General features: G+C 40.1%; 1 protein-coding gene across 5 annotated transcripts in view; it reads left to right on the top strand.

The window, feature by feature from the left end:
• Slco1a2 (solute carrier organic anion transporter family member 1A2) overlaps nt 1-18,718 on the top strand; it is a 54,364-nt gene that overhangs the window by 17,764 nt on the left and 17,882 nt on the right. For all 5 annotated transcript variants that reach the window (XM_029555241.1, XM_029555239.1, XM_029555240.1 and 2 more), the window contains 7 exons: nt 4,633-4,736; nt 7,669-7,815; nt 10,042-10,140; nt 11,289-11,510; nt 13,213-13,377; nt 14,746-14,941; nt 16,797-16,962. In XM_029555241.1, the coding sequence (XP_029411101.1) occupies nt 4,633-4,736; nt 7,669-7,815; nt 10,042-10,140; nt 11,289-11,510; nt 13,213-13,377; nt 14,746-14,941; nt 16,797-16,962 (1,099 nt within the window). The remainder of the gene's footprint in view (nt 1-4,632; nt 4,737-7,668; nt 7,816-10,041; nt 10,141-11,288; nt 11,511-13,212; nt 13,378-14,745; nt 14,942-16,796; nt 16,963-18,718) is intronic.

The raw sequence follows: 18,718 nt of genomic DNA, 5'->3' as shown, positions 1-18,718 counted from the left end.
TTCACCTATAGAAAATGAGGCTTGTCATTTCCTCCCTGGGGACAGTACTTCCCCAAAGCACAGAGTGCAGATACAGAAATGGAAATGGAAGATGTGGACTCTGCACAACCAGTGTAGTCTGCAAACTTGATGGCCTCCTGTAAAGTCCCATCTTCTTAAAGTCCAAAAAGACACTCTGAGGGTGGGGTGCGGGGGAAACTGAAGGAGAATTCCAAGAAGATGGTAATGCAACGTAGAGCCTCCCCAGTTCAGAATGCAGATGGTTTACGGCAGGCAGGTGCTGGAGAAGCATCTCTAAGACAAAAGTGAAGACCTGTTGGGAGGATGCTCATCCCACATGAGCGGGAGTGTGAGAGAGTGAGAGACACAAAGAAAGCTAACCAGATGGGGAAATAAAGGCATTATGAAATCTAGGAGAAAGGAAAGATCTATAATAGAGGAATGATCACCCAATTCTACAGTGGAAAACACTTTTATAGTTATAAAGATGTAAATAGTGGGACTGGACAGATGGCTCAGTGGTTAAGAGCCCTGGCTGCTCTTTCAGAGGACTTAGGTTCAGTTCCCAGCACCCACATGGCAGATAACAGCTATCTGTAACTCCAGTTCCAGGGGATTTGATGCTCTCCTCTAACCTCCATGAGCACTGTACAGTGTGGGTGCACTTACCTACATGCAGGCAATATACTCATATACATAAAATAAAAATAATAAATAAAAAAACAAAAAACCCCAAGATTCACAGGTAAACAGAAAACTGCAAATATTTGCTTCCAGAAAGCAGGAAAACGGGGTTATCTTAACTCAATGTCATTTTATCTTTACAATTTTGTACATAAATTGCTTTGTTTGGTAAACATGAAAATAAAAATCCACCATGACATTTCCCTGTCTCTTGGAGATCTACCATTATGTGGATTTATAACAAAGAGTGTCTGAATTGTCCTAATGAGGAAGTCAGCCCAAATGTTGGCAGGTTCAAACAATCGTTTCATGTCGCTCACTTTCATGAAAGAGCTGTCCAAAATCCCTGCTTCATCCTGTCTTCAGTCCACAGTCTGCCTGTGTGGTCCCTCCAGCATCACTGAGCATTGTCAGTTGGGCTGATGGGGGATGTGGCTGAGAATCACCTGTTCCTATTCTCACTCTTTAAATTTTACACATTTTATTGAATTTTTAGGAGTGCTATCCAATACATTTTGATCATATTTAGGCCTCCCTCCCTTACATGCATCCCTCTTACACATAACCCCCCATTTTTCACGCAGTCTATCATATATATTAAGGGATATCAAGTCAGGTTTGTGTCCCCAAGTGTCCTTTGGCGTGCATCCATCCACTGGAGCTTGGTTAACCTGTCTAGCTAGCATCACACACTTAAAGAAAAGCAACTCTCCCTTCTCCACTAATGATTGGTTGTCAGTAGTACCTCGGCTTGAGTTGGGTTTCTTCCCCATCTCTATCCTGGGATTTTGTCTGGTTTGAGCTTGCATAGGTCTTGTGGATGCTGTTACCATTGCTACAAGTTCATATGAGTAACTTCCCAGCTGTCTGGAACATTCTGTTTCCTATGGTCATCAATCACCTCTGGCTCTTATAATCTTTCCACCTCTCTTCCTCTATAGTCCCTGAGCCTTGGGTGACAGTGGATTGATATAAGTCTCCTATTTAAGGATAAGCACTCCGCAGTCTCTTATGCTCTGCACTTTGGCCAGTGTGGCTTTCTGAAGTAATCACCATCTGTCGCATGAGGAAGCTTTGCTGGTGAGAGTTGAGAGATGCATTAATGTTCTCTCTGTCCCCTGTTCCACTAGGTTCCCTGAGCATTAGGTGTAGAGGTTGCATTGTAGATGTATCACTTAGAGCTCAGCATCTCACAGACACTTAGTCCTACTCTCACTTTAACCCAGTGTTTCACTACGTGTGCATTGGAAGTCTCTTGCCTGAATCTTTGGAGGGAGGCATGGGCTGCATATTATTGCTCCTGGCAAACTAATGGTTGTCTCTCATATCTTCTGATTCCTCACAGGCATGCACCATATATGCAATTCTCACAAAATCATTCTTTATAATCAGGTTATTCTTTGGATTGTTTCTATGCAGCTTTGAAAGTCATTTTATGTTCACTGAACAAATTTTTGAGGCTCTTTGATCCTTGAAAGCCAGAGCACTATTTAGCCTATTGTTGGCTATTTTTAATTTCTAAAACTGTGTGTGTGTGTGTGTGTGTGTGTGTGTAGGTCAGATGACAACTCTCAGGAATATGTTCTCTCTGGCCACCTTGTGGGAACCAAGGATAGAACTCAGATTGTCAGTCCTACCTACAAACTCCTTTATCTACTGAGACATCAACCATCCCACAGTCCAGTCCCCCTCTTTTGAAATGGTCCGTGTAGCCCAGGCTGGCCTGGAACTCACCTTGTAGCTAAAGGATAGCCTTGAACTTCTGATCTTCCTGTCTCTACCTCCTGAGCATAGGCATGGACTACCATGCCTGGTTTTATGGGGTGCTGGGGGGTGTCATACCCAGGGTTTCATCATGCGAGTGAGCATTGTATCAACTGAGTTATATATCCATCCCCAGATGTCTTTATCTTTGGGGAAACCTCCTTTTCCTTTTCCATTCTAAATTGTTTTACTGCTGTTTTGTTGACTTTTGGGGGTTAAAAGGATGTTGAATGAGCAACTGCACTTTAAGTGAATAAAGGTGTATTTTATCCTCACAAGTGTTTTTGAAGGGGATCGAAAGTTTCCAGACAGAGTTCCTCACTGCTCTTTTGCTTTCTCTTCCAAACAGCGTCAGGTAATATTCAGCTGTTATTTTCACTCTTCCATCCTCTGTCGATTGTGATTATTTCTTTGAAGCTGTCCTGTCCTCCTGGGATCACGAGTAGAGAGACAAAGGTCTTTGTGCACAGTTCACAGGCAACCTCTGTGCAGAGGACAAGGCAATTGTTGTAAGAGGAAGTTATTACGACCTTTTGTGTTATGTTCTGTAGCATAGAAATTAGGCCCGTTGACGAATCCAAACATAACACGTTTTAGTTCCCCCCAGAACTCAGGTTTCCTTCTCGTCTCTCATCTAACACGTAGGAAAAACTTCAGCATACTTTCTAACAGAGCGAGATTTAGCTGGATGCATTTTTCTCTATTCTTGTATCCTGTAATTTGCTTTCTGAGAAAGGATCTGTGTATCCTGTGATAATTTGCTTAAGCTAAATGACCACAGTTTATTAGCATTTTTGTTCTTGTGTGAAGGCAAAGTCCTATGACATCATGTTGTCAGGTGATGGGGATTCTTCCCAGGTCTCTCCTTCTGATGTGTGAATTAGTTTCTTCTGTACTAGTTAATGAACACAAGGAGGAATGGTGTTTGGATTCTCAGAAAAAGGAGGTTATGCCTCTTAGGAACAAAGCTTGGGGATACGAAGGCAGAGTCTTGGTTGGTGGCGTTGTTTGGCCTCTCTAAAGCTTTGGCCTTCTTAATTCTGCTTGATGGAAGCTCTTATTTTGCTTAGCTTTTGTTACCTTCCTCCCACTAATTATTTCCAGGAAATAACCACTTAGAAATCACAGAAAGTCAACATCTGAAAATTACACCATCTACATGTACAAACTTAAGAGCTAACAAAGAATGCACATTTTTGGTGACTGGTGAGTTCTTTTGATGATAATGATTATTTTTACTCATTTTTTGGGAAGCAGAGTCTCATGAAGCCCAAGCTGGCCTCAAACTTGTTATATAACTGAGGATGACCTAGAACTTCTCATCTTCCTTCCTCTACTTCTAAGTGTTGGTGTGATAGGCATGGGCCACCATGCCCAGTTCATGCGGTGCCAAAAATTGAACCCAGGGCTTTGTGCATGCTATCAGTGGAGCTACATCTCCAACCCAACCTAATGACATGAATTTCTTTTGCTTTAAATTTTATTATTTACTTATTTATTTATTTGCATGATTTGTGTGTGTGTGTGTATGTGCATGTACGTGTATGTGTGTATGTGTGTGTGTGTGTGTTTGTATAGGTCAGAGGACCTTTATACATCAAGCCATCTTGAGGCCCCACAGTAGGATTTCTGTTGGTTAAACTGATAAGGGTTAAAGCCCAGATTTTTTAAAAAAAATTTACTTATTATTTTTATTTTATGTGTATGTATGTATTGCCTGCATGTAGGTAAGTGCACCCATGTCATGCAAAGCCCACAGAGGTCAGAAGAAGCTGTCAGATCCCCTGAAGTTATGGACAGTTGTTAGCGGCCATGTGGGTGCTGGGATTTGAACCTGGGTCTTTTAAATATTTTATTATTTTTATTTTATGTGTTTGAGTGTATTGCCTGCATGTATGTGAGTGCTCCCGTGTCATTCATTGCCACGGAGGCCAGAACAGGGCTTCAGATTCCCCTGGAACTGGAGTTAAGGATGGTTTGTAGCCACTATTTGGGTGCTGGGAATTGGACCCGGATCCTCTGCAAGAGCAGCCAGTGCTCTTAACCACTGAGCCATGTCTCCAGCCCCTAAAGCACAGCTTTATAGGACAGGGAGGTTGTGTTTTCAGGGAAGCAGTAGTCAAAATTCTGCAGAATTGCTTGTCCTGCTCTCTGCTGCTTAAAATGTTTCCTGTGTTCACACAGATACGAATATGAATCTACAGTTTCCATTTCAAGCAACCTCTCATCAGACAGTTTCTTGTGTTTGGCAAATCGAACCCAGACGTTGAAGACATCAGACCCAGCAGGTTGTTGAGTTCGTTTCATTTCTTTCTGTTCAGTGTCTTGGCCACAGAATGCTTTGTGATTGAGGACTTTGAATGTGATATTGGGTTTAGTAAATGTGGAAGATAAATACTGGGGATGGAGAATCAATTTTCTCTATGCACTGGCTCCTGGAGAGCTTATGTAATCCCAAGTGGCATCCCTAAACACAGGTACACAGGAGCATCACTGACTGGATTCAGTGTATTACATATATATATATTTATACATATATATTTGCATATATAACAATAATAATAAAAAAGAGGACAAGAGCTTGAGAGGGAGTAGTGGAGGGGGCAAAGGAGGAGTTGGTGGGGGACTGGGAGGGATGGAAATAATACAAAGAATATACTCATGTATAAAATTCTCAAAAATAAAAATTACAAAAAGATAAATGAATGAAAGATATTTTCCCTCTTTTGGTAGGGGATCAAAAAGGGAAAAGGGATATCTAATAATCCTTTTATATTTGAATATATCTATTAAGGCTAAATTGCTTCTTAAAATGGTTATTTTTTATTGAGTCAAAGATATCCACCCCAGGACCATTGGAGCATTAGTCCCAGAGAGGAAAATGTCTTAGAAGGATGGATTTAAAGACATGATTTGGTCTATGTGTTAATACAGTAGGAAATAAAGTTAGAAACAGAGTTCAAAAGATTTGTGCTGTCTAGCTGATGTAAGGCAGGGAAATCAGGGTCCTGTGCCACATGGCACAGTTCAGAATCCCTCCATTGCCTGGGAGTCTAGTCTGTCTTTTAGCCTCTGTTGCCCTTTTTAACAGAGACATTACTTTGCAGTTCAACAGAACAGTGGGGCTTCCTTCAGTTCCTCTGGGCCATGCACTGAGGCACTAGCTTAGACCCCTTCATATGTCTTATTAGTAACTTTTGCATCGTTGTGACCAAAATATTTGAGATAACAACTTAAGGAAGGAATGATTTGCTTTTGCTCCATTCCTAGTTGCTTGGCAACTATCATGATGATGTGAGTCCTAGAGGATGCGATTCTTCACTTTGTAGTAGACAGGAAGCATAGAAAGGAAGACACAGGAAGTGGAAAGATATACTCCCCCCAAGGACATGTCATCCCCATGACCTACTTCCTCCAACTAGGCCCTACCCCCTATCTTTAACCACTTCCCAATAATGCCATAACCTTATGAATCCATGGAGGGATGAGGGATTAACCCATTGATTAGGTCAGAGCTCTGGTGATGTAATCATTTCTGGAAATGCCTCACAGACAAGCCAGATGTTTACATCACTAATCTCCAAGACATTTCTTAATCCAATCAATATTGGCAATCAGGATTAATTGTCGAGGGGCTGGAGAGATGGCTCAGCGGTTAAGAGCACTTACTGCTCTTGTAGAAGACCTGGGTTCGGTCCCCAGCACCCACATTGGGTGAGTCACAACCATCTTAACTCCAGTTCCAGGGGCTACAACACCTTCTTTCTTATGGCCTCTGTGGGTATCTGCGTGCAGGTGGTGCACATAAACTCATGCAAGCACACACATATATGCACATAAATAAAAAAGTTCTTAAAGAAAGATTGACTATCACTTATGCTAGAGGACTTAATACTTAATCTCCTGAACACTTAGTCTGGAGCTGAGTTGACTGAATTACCTCAGGCTGGAACTTCTCATTTTTGTGCTGAAATTGTAATCGTCAAGGCTGGGAATTTCACTACTCCCATGGAATGAGTGGGGACCAAAATGGCTTGAGAGTTAAAGAATAGCTTCCTCTGAAACTGAGCCAAAGAAACCTCTTCAGCAAAGCAGAATGGAAGAAGGACTTCCATGCCAGCCTGTGTTTATCTCTGAGCTGACTTTTGCGGACTTCTCCCCTATGGGCTAATTTCATTACAGTGGGTCTGTTAAATCCTTCACACATACAGAGCTCCAGGGAAGCACTTGATTTTTCCACCTGGTATTTTCAATTCTGTCTTAGGAAAGGTCTAGACCCAGGGAGGGTCTAGAGCCAAATCATTTCATTCACCATAGATTAAAAATTTGAATACTCAGAAATGGAAACCAATTTTACTAGGCTGGGAATGAACAAGAGTTGGACTCAGAACCTTCCATGTGTGGGAAGTCCCTGACCAGTTTACGGGTAGAGAGGGTACATTGCCCCCACATCCCTGAAAACATGATGCCATAGTTTCCTTACAGATTGGCAGCTATTTTAGCTTAAAACAAACCTGGCAAAGAGGTACACATAAATCTTCAAAGATTTCTTTTGCCTTTCAATTCCCTTTGGCTTACTTATCTTTACTATTCTCCTAACCATGTGCTACTCCAAGGATGGGGTATTTAATATAATGGGATCTACAGAAAAATATCTAGTATCCAGTTAAACATCTTTAGTTTCCATAAAGTAATCAGAACTGTAGATAATTTATAATTTAGTCAAACTTGTGTTTACATTGTATAAACATAGAATGTATTATCAGGAGAAATGTATCTTTATTTTTTTCCTTCCTCAAAGTTTTGTAGAAACAGAGTGGTGCTTATGAGAGCTGAGTTCCACAGTAGGTGATTTTTAGTGTTTTCCAATTTCTATGGTGTGAATTCTTCCACCACACTATAAATGTATTGTCGCTAAACACTGTCTTTGGAAGATGTATACATACATACATACATACATACATACATACATACATACATACATGCAGGGTCATCTCTCCTAGTCAAGTAGGAACTGGCTCCACTACACAATCATTTCTAAGTATTCTCTCAAAAAATGCAGTGGGGTGACCCACTGATTCATAGCTTACATACTAATATAAGTCTCAGAGTAAGTATCATGGGCATCTGACTTGTGAAATGCTTACAGAAAATTTTAATTAGCTTTCAGCAACACTTGACTGTCAAAACACTAATGCAACTCCTTTGGTTTTAATGCAGACTGTGTGAAAGAAATGAAATCACTGATGTGGATCTACGTACTGGTAGGAAATGTTATACGTGGAGTGGGTGAAACTCCCATCATGCCTTTGGGCATTTCATATATAGAAGACTTTGCCAAATCAGAAAACTCTCCTTTATACATTGGTAAGTTTGGAAATCTGCCTTAAGTCCTTTATAGGATGGAAAGTTCTGGGAGGGTACAAATCAGTTATCGATTTGGACTCTGATTTTTAGAAAGATGTGCAGAGTGCCATGATACTGTTGGTCATAAGTTTGTGGAATGGGGAAATTATATCTACTACCCGATAAGCCACTCCCACAAGCCTGCTTTCCACTATTGGAGATACCTCCAATCTGCAGACCCCCTATGGTCCTCTGATCAAAACCATTAAGAGATTCACCAGTTATTTCCCCAAAATGTTCTTTTAAAATTTTCTATGCTCTTTATTTTCTCATTCCCTCTTCTATAAGTTATTACAACTTCTTTATTGGGAATTTTATGACTGTAATATTTAAATACCTGTTTTGAATTTATTATGTATTTATTATTTTTGTGTGTGCGTGCACAGGCCATGATACTGCTGTAGAGGTCAGAGGACAGCTTGCAGGATTTCTCTCCTTCCATCATGTGGATCCTGTGAACTGAGCTCAGGTCCTCCTGCTTGGCAGCAAAGCCCCCTTTCCCGTTGGGCTGTCTGTCTGGCCCTGTCGTGTTTTCTCCTATAAACATTCTTGCAGGATACACCTCATCAAGCATTGTTTTAATTGTATCTTCTCTATCATGTTCACTACAGTCACTGGCTTCTTACTCACCAGATCAGATCTCTGTTACTTAGGACTCATGGCTCTGCATGCTGCCTGTCTATTCAGTTAACTGTGCAGCTTTCCTTCCTTACAGCCTTCTCATCATCCTAGATAGACCTGTTTATCATCTTTTTTTTTTTTTGGTCTTTTTGAGACCAGGTCTCCCTGTAGCCCCAGCTGGCCTGGAACTCTTTGTAAACCAGGCTGGCCTCGAACTCACAAAGATCCACCTGCCTCTGCTTCCCAAGTGGTAGGATTAAAGGTATGAGCCACCACGCCTGGCTCTGTTCATCATCTTAACAAATACCTATATTAATTCTTCTGGTTATATTTCTTGAAATTGCTTTTAAAAAATCTGTGCATCATCTGGGTGAGAGTCAATTTAATACTCATTTCTGTTATCTCCTAATATCCTTAATTATCATAATTTATTATGAATAATTTGCTTATGTTCTTGTGTAATTCCATATGTAGTTGACCATGTAGCAGAGAAATCAGTGTTAGGACCTTGAAGAAACTCCACAGTCACATCCCCAGTCAAGAGCACAGAGAATGAGTGCATGCATGTTCACCTGCTTGATTCTTGTGTTTCTCACAATTTCTCCTAAAGTTCAGGACCCGTTGCCCAGGAAATGGTGCTACCCACAGTAGGCTGGGTCTTCCCACATCAGTTAAATTAATATCCCACAGACATGATCACAAGTCAACCCAATGGAGACAGTCCCTCATTAAGATTTTCTTCCCAGGTAATTCAAGGTTGAGTCAAGGTGACAAGTAAAGTGACCCATCACAGAGATTCTTCAAAAATATGACTCTGGAAGCATCAAAAGAACCTTGCTTACATCATGGCTTTGCCAGAAGCTTGGTCCCTGCTGAGACTGCCTGTGACAGTGCAGTGAGCCTTTGCCTGTAACTCAGCATAAAAAAGAATTTGGAGGCCCAAAGAAAGTGGCTTTGAGTGATGAAGCGTCTGTTAGCTTTCCATCACGTTAACAAATACCGAGATAATCAGTTCACAAAGAGGATTATTTTGGATCACAGTTTGGGACATTTTGGTCCATGGTTGATTTGCCAGGTGATTTGGGGGTCTGTGGTGGAAGCATGTGGTAGAGTAAAACCACCCACCTTGTGACTGGGAATCAAAAGAGAGAAAAGGGGATGGTCTGTGCTCCCACATCCCTGATAACTGAAGACCTGTCATTATGCCTTACATCTTCAGGGTTATCCCACCATCCTGTAGCCCCACCTGGGCTTCTGGAGAATGTTCTAGATGGAAACAATAGCAGCTTCTTTCTCAGTCCTTATAGAAATGCATGTACATGTAACATGCACACCAAACCTGATTTCTTTCTAATGTGAATGTATAAAATATATAGGTAGTTGGGATGTGCAGCTCAGGGGTAGAACACTTTCCTAGCCTATGCAAGGCCCTGGATTCAATCCACTACAGCAAAGAACAAAATAATCTAAGGTTAGAAACAATGTAATCTTAAGGCTTTCTCTGTGGAACCAAACACTTTACATGGATCTGTAGTAATACATTTTCATGGTTTCATTCACTTCTAGGAGTTATAGAAACGGGAGCCGTTATTGGCCCTTTGGTTGGACTTTTGTTGGGATCATTCTGTGCAAACATTTACGTAGACACTGGATCTGTGAACACAGGTAATTCAGTATATTTTATTTATACAGTCTCTAGAGTATGTGAACCATCACGGGACTGTCAGCACAGAGTCGCTTCCTCATTTGAGACCCAGGCAAATTATTGCCACTTTACAGATGGGCAAATACCACCTGCTGACTCAAAACCCACTGTTCGTCCTGCCGTATTTCAGCCACACGTTTCTTTTCAAAAGATTTAATCACCCAGGTTTTCCTCTTAATGAGGCCGTCACTATGATAATGAAACAGATCTTTCTGTTATTTAGCTAGTGCCAATTTATGAAGACGTCACATGATAGATGATCATGTTAATTTATTGCATGAAAATATCACACTGTCACATATTGTTAGATACAATTAACTTATTTTTAACCGATATGTTTACATATCGGTTAAAAATAAGTTAAACATAAAAAGTGCACATATTAATGAGATACTATGTAGTGTTTTGATGCATTATATGTCAGGCTAAATGTAGCTAGTTTCTTAAATATTTGTCATTTTAAAAAGATTTATTGTTTTTATTTTATGTGTATGAGTGTCTGCTTGCATGTATGCATGCACATAATGTGTGTGGCACCACTAGAGGTCAGAAGAAGGCGTCGGATCTCCTGAAACTGGAGTTACAGACAATTGTGAACTGTCATGTGGGTGCTGGGAACTGGACCTGAGTCCTCTGCAAGAGCAGCAAGTGCTCTTAACCACTGACATATCTCTGCAGACTTGGAATATTTATCATTTCTTTATGGTGAAATCTTTCACAATTTTTTCCTCTGGCTTTTTGAAATGTAGAGTTTTAATTATAATGTACAATTACTCTGCTATGAGGCATCATTCCAGTTTTTTATTTTTGTCTAACTTGAACTTAGCCCAACTGAACAACTTCAGACATTTCTTCTAAAGGTCTAAATTGGTCCAATAGATGCTTATAACCAAAGCACTGGAGATCAGGTGATTACAAGTTCAAGGCCCAGCTTGGTCATGTAGCAACACCCTGGTTCAAAAACCAAAAACAGTAATGAAAACTGTATGAATAATATACAAATGTTATATTTAGATGAAATCTAAGTATTATGAGTTTTAATACTTTTCTACAGTTCACACAGGAAGGGATGATGTAAGCTAATAAAATTATTTCTATTTCTTTACAGATGAGCTGACCATAAATCCCACAGATACCCGCTGGGTTGGGGCCTGGTGGTTTGGCTTTTTGGTCTGTGCAGGAGTGAATGTCCTCACTGGGGTCCCTTTTTTCTTTTTGCCCAAAACTCTTCCAAAAGAAGGACTAGAGGATAATGCTGACACCATTAAAAATGACAAAGAAGAGAAACAAATAAAAAAGTTCAAGAAGGAAAAGCGTGGGATCACTAAAGGCAAATAAGAAAAATTTAAATTCTCTATTTTATGTAGATGGGTCTGCAGTTAGCCAAACATTTCCCATGCTATGCTGTGTTAGATCAGTTTGTCACTAATGGTGGCTGCTCAATCCTGTCTAGCTAGTCTGATTCTTTCTTCGTTACCACTTGAAAAAAAAATTATAAAATGTGGAACCTGAATTACCTTAGGTTAGACTTTATAAAAAATGTTAAGTCAAAAAGTGAGTGGTGGCACACATGTTGAATCCCAGTACTCTGGGGTTTCTCAGGTGGATTTCTGTGAGATGGAGGCCAACCTGGTCTACACAGCAAGTTCTAGGTCATTTGGGGCTACTAGGGAGACCCTGTCTCAAGAAAACAGAAAAAGAAATATTTTCAAGTCAGTCTGAACACTTATTAAGCAACACATTTATTCCCATTTGCTTTGAAAAGCCCGTATTACAGAAGATATTACTCTAACTTAAAAACACGAATAACCAGAGATTCAAGCTAAAGACAGGGGTAGGAAAAACATGTACTAACTATAGGAGTATAGTTATATAACCAAAATTTTAGTTTAGTTGTGAACATCCTTGAAGTTATGTCAGGAAAAGAAAACATGATATAATTACCTATATTTAAAAATCTGTGATAATTTAAAAGAGAACTACTGCCGAAGTAACACATTAGTTTTTTTCCCTAAATTAAAATATTTAGCCAGGCATGGTGGTGCGTGCATTTAATCTCAGCACAGGGATGCAGAGGCAGGTGGATCACTCTGAGATCTATCCTGGGATGGTCTACATAGTGAGTTCCAGGCAGCTGGGGCTACATAGTGAAACCCTGTCTCAAAAAACCAAAAAACGTTAAAAAATTTTTTTTCATCATATTTTACTCTCAAATAACTTTTAGGCAATTTATCAAAGATAGCATAAAATAAGGAAATCAAGAGAGAAAACATGAAGTAGGGAGAGGGAAGAGTCTATTATTGAGAATTTGAGTCAAAATACCCTCAATGACACCCAATCCAGTTACTAGAGAGAGGCCACAAATTTGACTCTCAGCATTTTTTAAACAAGGAAATGTTTGGGGTAAATCACGTGGAAGCTCCCTAGTACTTCCTAAAGGAATCAGCATTTCTTGGAGGACCTACATGTTGGAATGTTTAAACAATATCAGCGGGTTCTTCTGAGACAGGTCCTGCTGTGAAACTGTGGCAGAGTCCCTGAATTTGCTCTGAAAAAGCAGGAAAATTCCCAGCATTGATTGTTATCCCATCCACTCCTATAGGCATCTTTGCTGTAAATGCCAAAGGAGTGATAGTTTTGATATCAGAACGCAAACTTCATCAAAGTGATTTTCTTCCTGGTTTTAGAGCACAGAATAGGCATCCTCGATTTTCCCTGTCTCTAGTGAGTACAGGTTATTACTGGAAGGAAAAAAGAGAACGTTAAAAGGAAATGGTGTGGACACAGATGCTGTTTCCACTTCTTGTAGTTTTTCTTGAAGATACAATTATGTTCTCATTCTTACTCAGCCAACAGCATCACTAACTCCCAGAAGTCACCTAAACAATGGTACAGAATTTTAGCCACCAAGAGGCAAAGATTTATCAAGTACATTTGCGTTACAATACATCATCTGCAAGAAAATTTCAGAATACCAGTCACGAAGCACAAGGCCAAGTTAGTTTGATGCTCTCGTCTTTCTTTCATTTCAGATTTCTTACCGTTCATGAAGAGCCTGTCTTGCAATTCAATTTACGTGCTTTTCGTCCTTATTAGTGTCCTGCAGTTCAATGCATTCATTAGTATGTTTTCCTTCATGCCTAAGTACTTAGAACAGCAATATGGAAAATCAACTTCAGAGGCAATCTTTCTTATAGGTATGTGGTTTTATTATTTCTTTTTATCTCAAGTGTATGAGTGTTTTGCCCGCATGTATGGAAGAGTACCAACACCTGCAGAAGCCAGGAGAGGGCATCGGATCACCTGGAGCTGGAGTTATAGATGGTTGTGAGCCACCATGTGGGTGCTGGGAACCAAACCCTGGGCCTCTGGAAGACCAGCCAGTGCTCATAACAGCTGAGCCATCTGTCTAGTCCCGGTTTTATTATTTATTTAGGTGTACTCTCCCCTCCTCCAATGACACAATGAACACTATGATAACAGGATTAGGAGAGTCTGAAATTGACATCTTTTAGGATATTCTTGTCTCTTGGTAAACTTCTTTCTCTTCTCCAGGGAAATTGGGTAGGGATGGAAGGAGGCCCAAAATTTCCTTTCTGCTCTATCTTCAATCAGAATAGAAAGTCGTTGTCTTTATGGATCCTTGGAGAAGGTACATATTAGTCAGTTTTCACACAGGCAGCCAGTTAATGAGGAACACAGAATTAACTCATTAGGGTTCTGCATCCTGTGCCCATACTGTACTTTCAGCCATACGTTCTTGTATTCTGCATTCTGGTTTAGTCGCTCAGTCCCTCTGGTGGTTTGAAGGGTCTCTGCAGCAGCCACAGATGTTGCTTTTCATGTTACTGCACCAACCCAGAAGTCCTATCGCACTTTGGGTTTTGCCTGGGTGCATTTCACTCTTGAAAAATGACTATTCCATTATGCCTGCATCCACATCGCCTGGAGTTCTCTGATAGGTCCACACCTCCAGACCCCACCTCACCACCTCAGATGCGTAAAATTAAATGCAATGGTGTGGGGCTCCAGAAGGGAAGATTAACAAGCTCCCCCAAGCTAGATGCTGGCACTGTGTGAATGGAACCTAGGCCTGTCTCTCCCCTTCTCTTCTTTTATCCTTTGTGTTTTGGTTGATGCAGGGGAGGGTGGGGTTTGGTGGGAATGTGTGGGGAGAATGCTAGTCAATAGTAGCAAGGTGTGAAACGTAACTACACTTGATAAGCACAAACTCAGCAGTGAGTGGCCTTCTAAAATACTTTAAGCTGAGTCAGATTTTCAATATCCAGAGTGGAAATAAATACCTGAAATATAAAATATATAAATATATGTTGCTTATAAGAGATTTATAACCTACTGCAATTAATTAAAATGATAATTATAGTCTTTTAAAATATACTTCAGCATTATGGGGCATTTGAAAATCTCCTTGTGTGTAATATGTGAGTAAGTGGGGTTAGATCACTGTGTTAGACCTAAGTGGTTTCTTACCTAAGATGTATTAGACAAGTTGATTGCACAGTTATTTTGCAGTTTTGTAAGTAATATTTGACTTGCATCTATAGGTCTTTATAACTTACCTCCAATATGCATCGGATACCTAATTGGTGGTCTAATTATGAAGAAGTTCAAGATTAATGTTAAACAAGCTGCCCACATAGCCTGTTGGTTAGCCTTGTCTGAATACTTTTTGTATTTCGTAAGCTTTCTGATGACCTGTGATAACTATCCAGTTGCTGGCTTAACTACCTCTTATGACGGGTATGTTGTTTTCTGTTGAGGATCCTAATCTTTCAAGTTACTGGTATGTTTCCTTGAGAGATTGATTTTCTTAGGACTTAATGATTGCCTATGCATATGGGTGGTTGTCACTGAGATAATGTAGTCAACTCTAAAGTGTAATAAAGGAGTTGCTTTTATGTAGTCTATATTACCCTATGTTTTATGCTCCCATAAATAAATAACATTAAACATTATATAGGCTACATAGCCTTTATATGTTTTTACAATAAGCTTAAATTTAAGCATAATTGAATCTAATACATGATAAGTCAGTTATGTATACATTTATATATCACTGGTATAATTCTTTATGAAATATTCAATAGTCTTAGATTTTTTGAGCATTCTTTGGTTATAGAGAGGATTTTCATAGTATCATGGAGCTTTTAAAACTTAATTTGGGGCATAGTTGTAGAATCAACCTAATGGTTAAAATGAATAAAACCTGTTTTAAGAGGAACTGGGGAGGTGGCTCAGCGGGTAAAGTACTTGCCGCACAAGCAGAACCTAAGTTCGATTCCTCAGAGCTCATGTAAAGCTGACTGGGGGCTGAGAGGCAAAACCAGGAAAATCCTCGGAAGTTCACGGGCCAGTTAACCTGGCACACGCTTCAGTGAGTAAGAGACTCTCAAAGAGTGGAAGGTGAGGACAGATGCCTAAGATCGTCCTCCGATCTTCACAGGCATGTTGTAGTGTATGTGTTCCTGTACACACACACACACACACACACACACACACACACACACACACGGAGGGAGGGAGGGAGGGAGGGAGGAAGGGAGGGAGAGAGAGAGAGATCCTGTTAAGAATTATAAACTGTTAAGAATTATAAGATTAGAATATTTCAAATATAAAATCATAAAATAATTATGTATATTATCGATTGAGTCCTGCAAACTCCTTTTTATGACAGGAATCATTATGTCCATTTTATAGGTGAAGAAATTGAAATCCAGAGGATTTAGAGACAAAGGTAGCTTAATAGAAACAGGCCTCAACAATGCCAAAATAGAAACTTTCAGACTATCTCCATCTCTGAGCATGCCAATTCCATACTGTGTTTGAATGACAGAATTTGAATTCAGTCTCTAGAGTCACACGCTAGGCTCCTTCAGTCCCACTGAAAGTTCTGGGCATTGCCTATGTGTGTTGATTTACTCAGCCCACTCTATTTTTAAAGATAAATGCAGAATCTATATTATAAATGGAGCATGCAGATTTTGTTAGCCCTCTCATTATTTTCCACCATGTAGATTAACCAGAGTTAAGCTCACCTTCATTTTTAAAGCTTTTAATGGCACTTGGAAAAATGTCTTCCTCAGAGGGTAGACACTTAATGTTTTTCTTTTAATATTGTATTTTACTCTATTTTTATTTTCTGTGTATGAGTTATTGACTGCATGTATGTAAGTGTACCCATGTTGTGCCATGCCCATGGAGGTCAGAAGAGGGCGTTGGATTCCCCCGGGACTGGAGTTACCGATGGTTGTTAGCCACCATGTGGATGCTGGGAGCCAAAAATGGGTCTTCTGCAGGAGCAGCCAGTGCTCTTAACTGCTGAGCCATTTCTGCAGCCCCATTAATGCTTGTTTGTTAACTAGATTTCTTTGAAGTAAGTAATTGGAAAATAGTTATTTGATCACAGAAGCAGGTATCTTATGTGTCTAAAAATAAAGTACAGAGCTCACTCATTGGTGGTTAAAAGACTTGTGTTTCTGTTTTGGGGGAGAAGAGGAAGAAATGTAATGTTGTTGGGACGGGGGCTGAGATGACAATAAAACAAAACCGTAAGTGGTGTTTTCAGTACGCATAGCATCATCTTAAATAATTTCAGAACTCAACGGCCTTTATATGCGGAGAACAAGATTCTTGCTGAATGTAACACAGGTTGCAGCTGTTCAACTAAAACCTGGGACCCTGTGTGTGGAGACAACGGCTTGGCCTACATGTCAGCCTGTCTCGCTGGTTGTGAGAGGTCTGTTGGAACTGGACTCGGCATGGTAAATGTCCTTTTCTGTCTGGGGTTGAAGTTTTGCCTTGTGTACTGCACTAGCATTTTCTATGAACTCACCCGACACCTGCTGCAAAGTAAAACTAGTCTCAGACTAGTTTTGTGAATATCTCAGAATGTTTTCTGAATGTACTCTTGGTGATCTCTTAATCCAAGATCTTTTTCTAAAATCCTTCACAGTGTCTAAGCACTGTTGGTAATTCCAGAGCAGTTTAGATTATTATTCAAGTGGTTTGTATTAAAATACTCTAGTCAGAAAACTTTGTTACGTAGTTGAGGTGAATGGAAAACTAACATTGCGATAAACCTGGCAGCGTTTTTTGTTTTTGGTCAAATATCCAACTGATTGTCTCATTTTACCTTCTCTCTGATTGCAAACACACACACACACACACACACACACACACACACACACGCTTTTTTATTGTTTCATATCATGAACTTCTTTTAATTATTTTTTCACTTATTGTGTGTGTGTGTGTGTATTTTCATGTGTGTGCGTGCTCGTGTATGGGCGTGTTCATGTAGACACCAGACAACAGCCTCAGCTGTTGCTCATCAGGTACCATCCACCTTGTGTTTTTTGAGTCAGGGTCTCTTACTGGCCTGGAATTCGATGATTGATTAGGTTGCCTGACCAGAAAGCCCCAGGGATCTGGCTGTCTCCCTCTCCAGAGCACTAGGATGACAGACAATTGCCACCAAACCTGGCCTTCTCACATGTGTGCTGGGGATCTGAACTTGATTCCTTGTGCCTGTACAGCAAGTGCTTTACTGACTGAGCCATTTCCAGGCCCCACATCATGACAGTTTTTCAGTGAGCAAAAGCTTAATTAAGCTCATTTTTTCGCCTCAAGTACTTACAAAGTTGTTTGATAATCAAGACAAATTTTGATTCTTCATCAGACCTTGAGAGTGTTGATTTTATTTTTATTTTTGTCTTTTTCCATTGCTCTCCATTAAAAAAAATAATTTATTGAGAATTTCATACATGCATAAAAAGTGTTTTGATAAAATCCATGCCCACTCCCTCCCCTCCAACTCCTCCTATATCTCCCCATCACTTTTTTCTGATAACTTCATGTACTCTTTCTTCTTCTTTTATTATTTTTTTATGGGGCTTTTGGCTACTCTAACATTTCCCCCCTCCAAAGAGGTGACCCTAAAATCTTTTAAAGATTATATAAAAGCTCCCAAATACTTTAGATATTTTTGGCCTTTGGAATGGAGTATGTTGCTAAGAGGCTCAAAGACATTTTGAGTTTTAGCCAAGAAACTGGCTACTTTTCTTTAGGGGTCTTATACCGTTAACTGCCTGCAATTCCTACCTCCTATTCTACCACACCATCCTCTTAAGAGGTTACCCAAATTGCCAATAAAGAATCGGGATTCAGACTGCTCTGGCTTCTTCCATGCTGAACAGGGACGCAAGGTGAGGCAATTGGGGTTACCCCTTCAGTGGGTCTATCTAAAAGACTCCCAAATTGCATAGCTCTTATGTGTAGGAGGGAAAGAAAGTCCTTGACTGGTGAATAGGAGATGTGAAGGAGAAGTAAAGGCAAGAGTAATTAACATTACAAGTTCTAGACAGAGAGCTAGAAAAAAGTCAGAACAGGGCAATTTTCAAATGTTCATTGGCAAAGTCCATTGGAGTTTCTTGAAAAGGGCTTCCAAAAGCATCCCTCTATTGGGTTCTTCCTCATTTTTCTTTTGTCTTCGAAGCCTGGACCATTTGGCTTGGAAGA

The sequence above is a fragment of the Nannospalax galili genome, unplaced genomic scaffold (genome assembly GCF_000622305.1).
Source record: "Nannospalax galili isolate Female #2095 unplaced genomic scaffold, S.galili_v1.0 scaffold1086, whole genome shotgun sequence".
Lineage (NCBI taxonomy): Eukaryota > Metazoa > Chordata > Mammalia > Rodentia > Spalacidae > Nannospalax > Nannospalax galili.
Note: the sequence above shows the minus strand (reverse complement) of the source record. Positions and strands in the feature narration are given on the sequence as shown.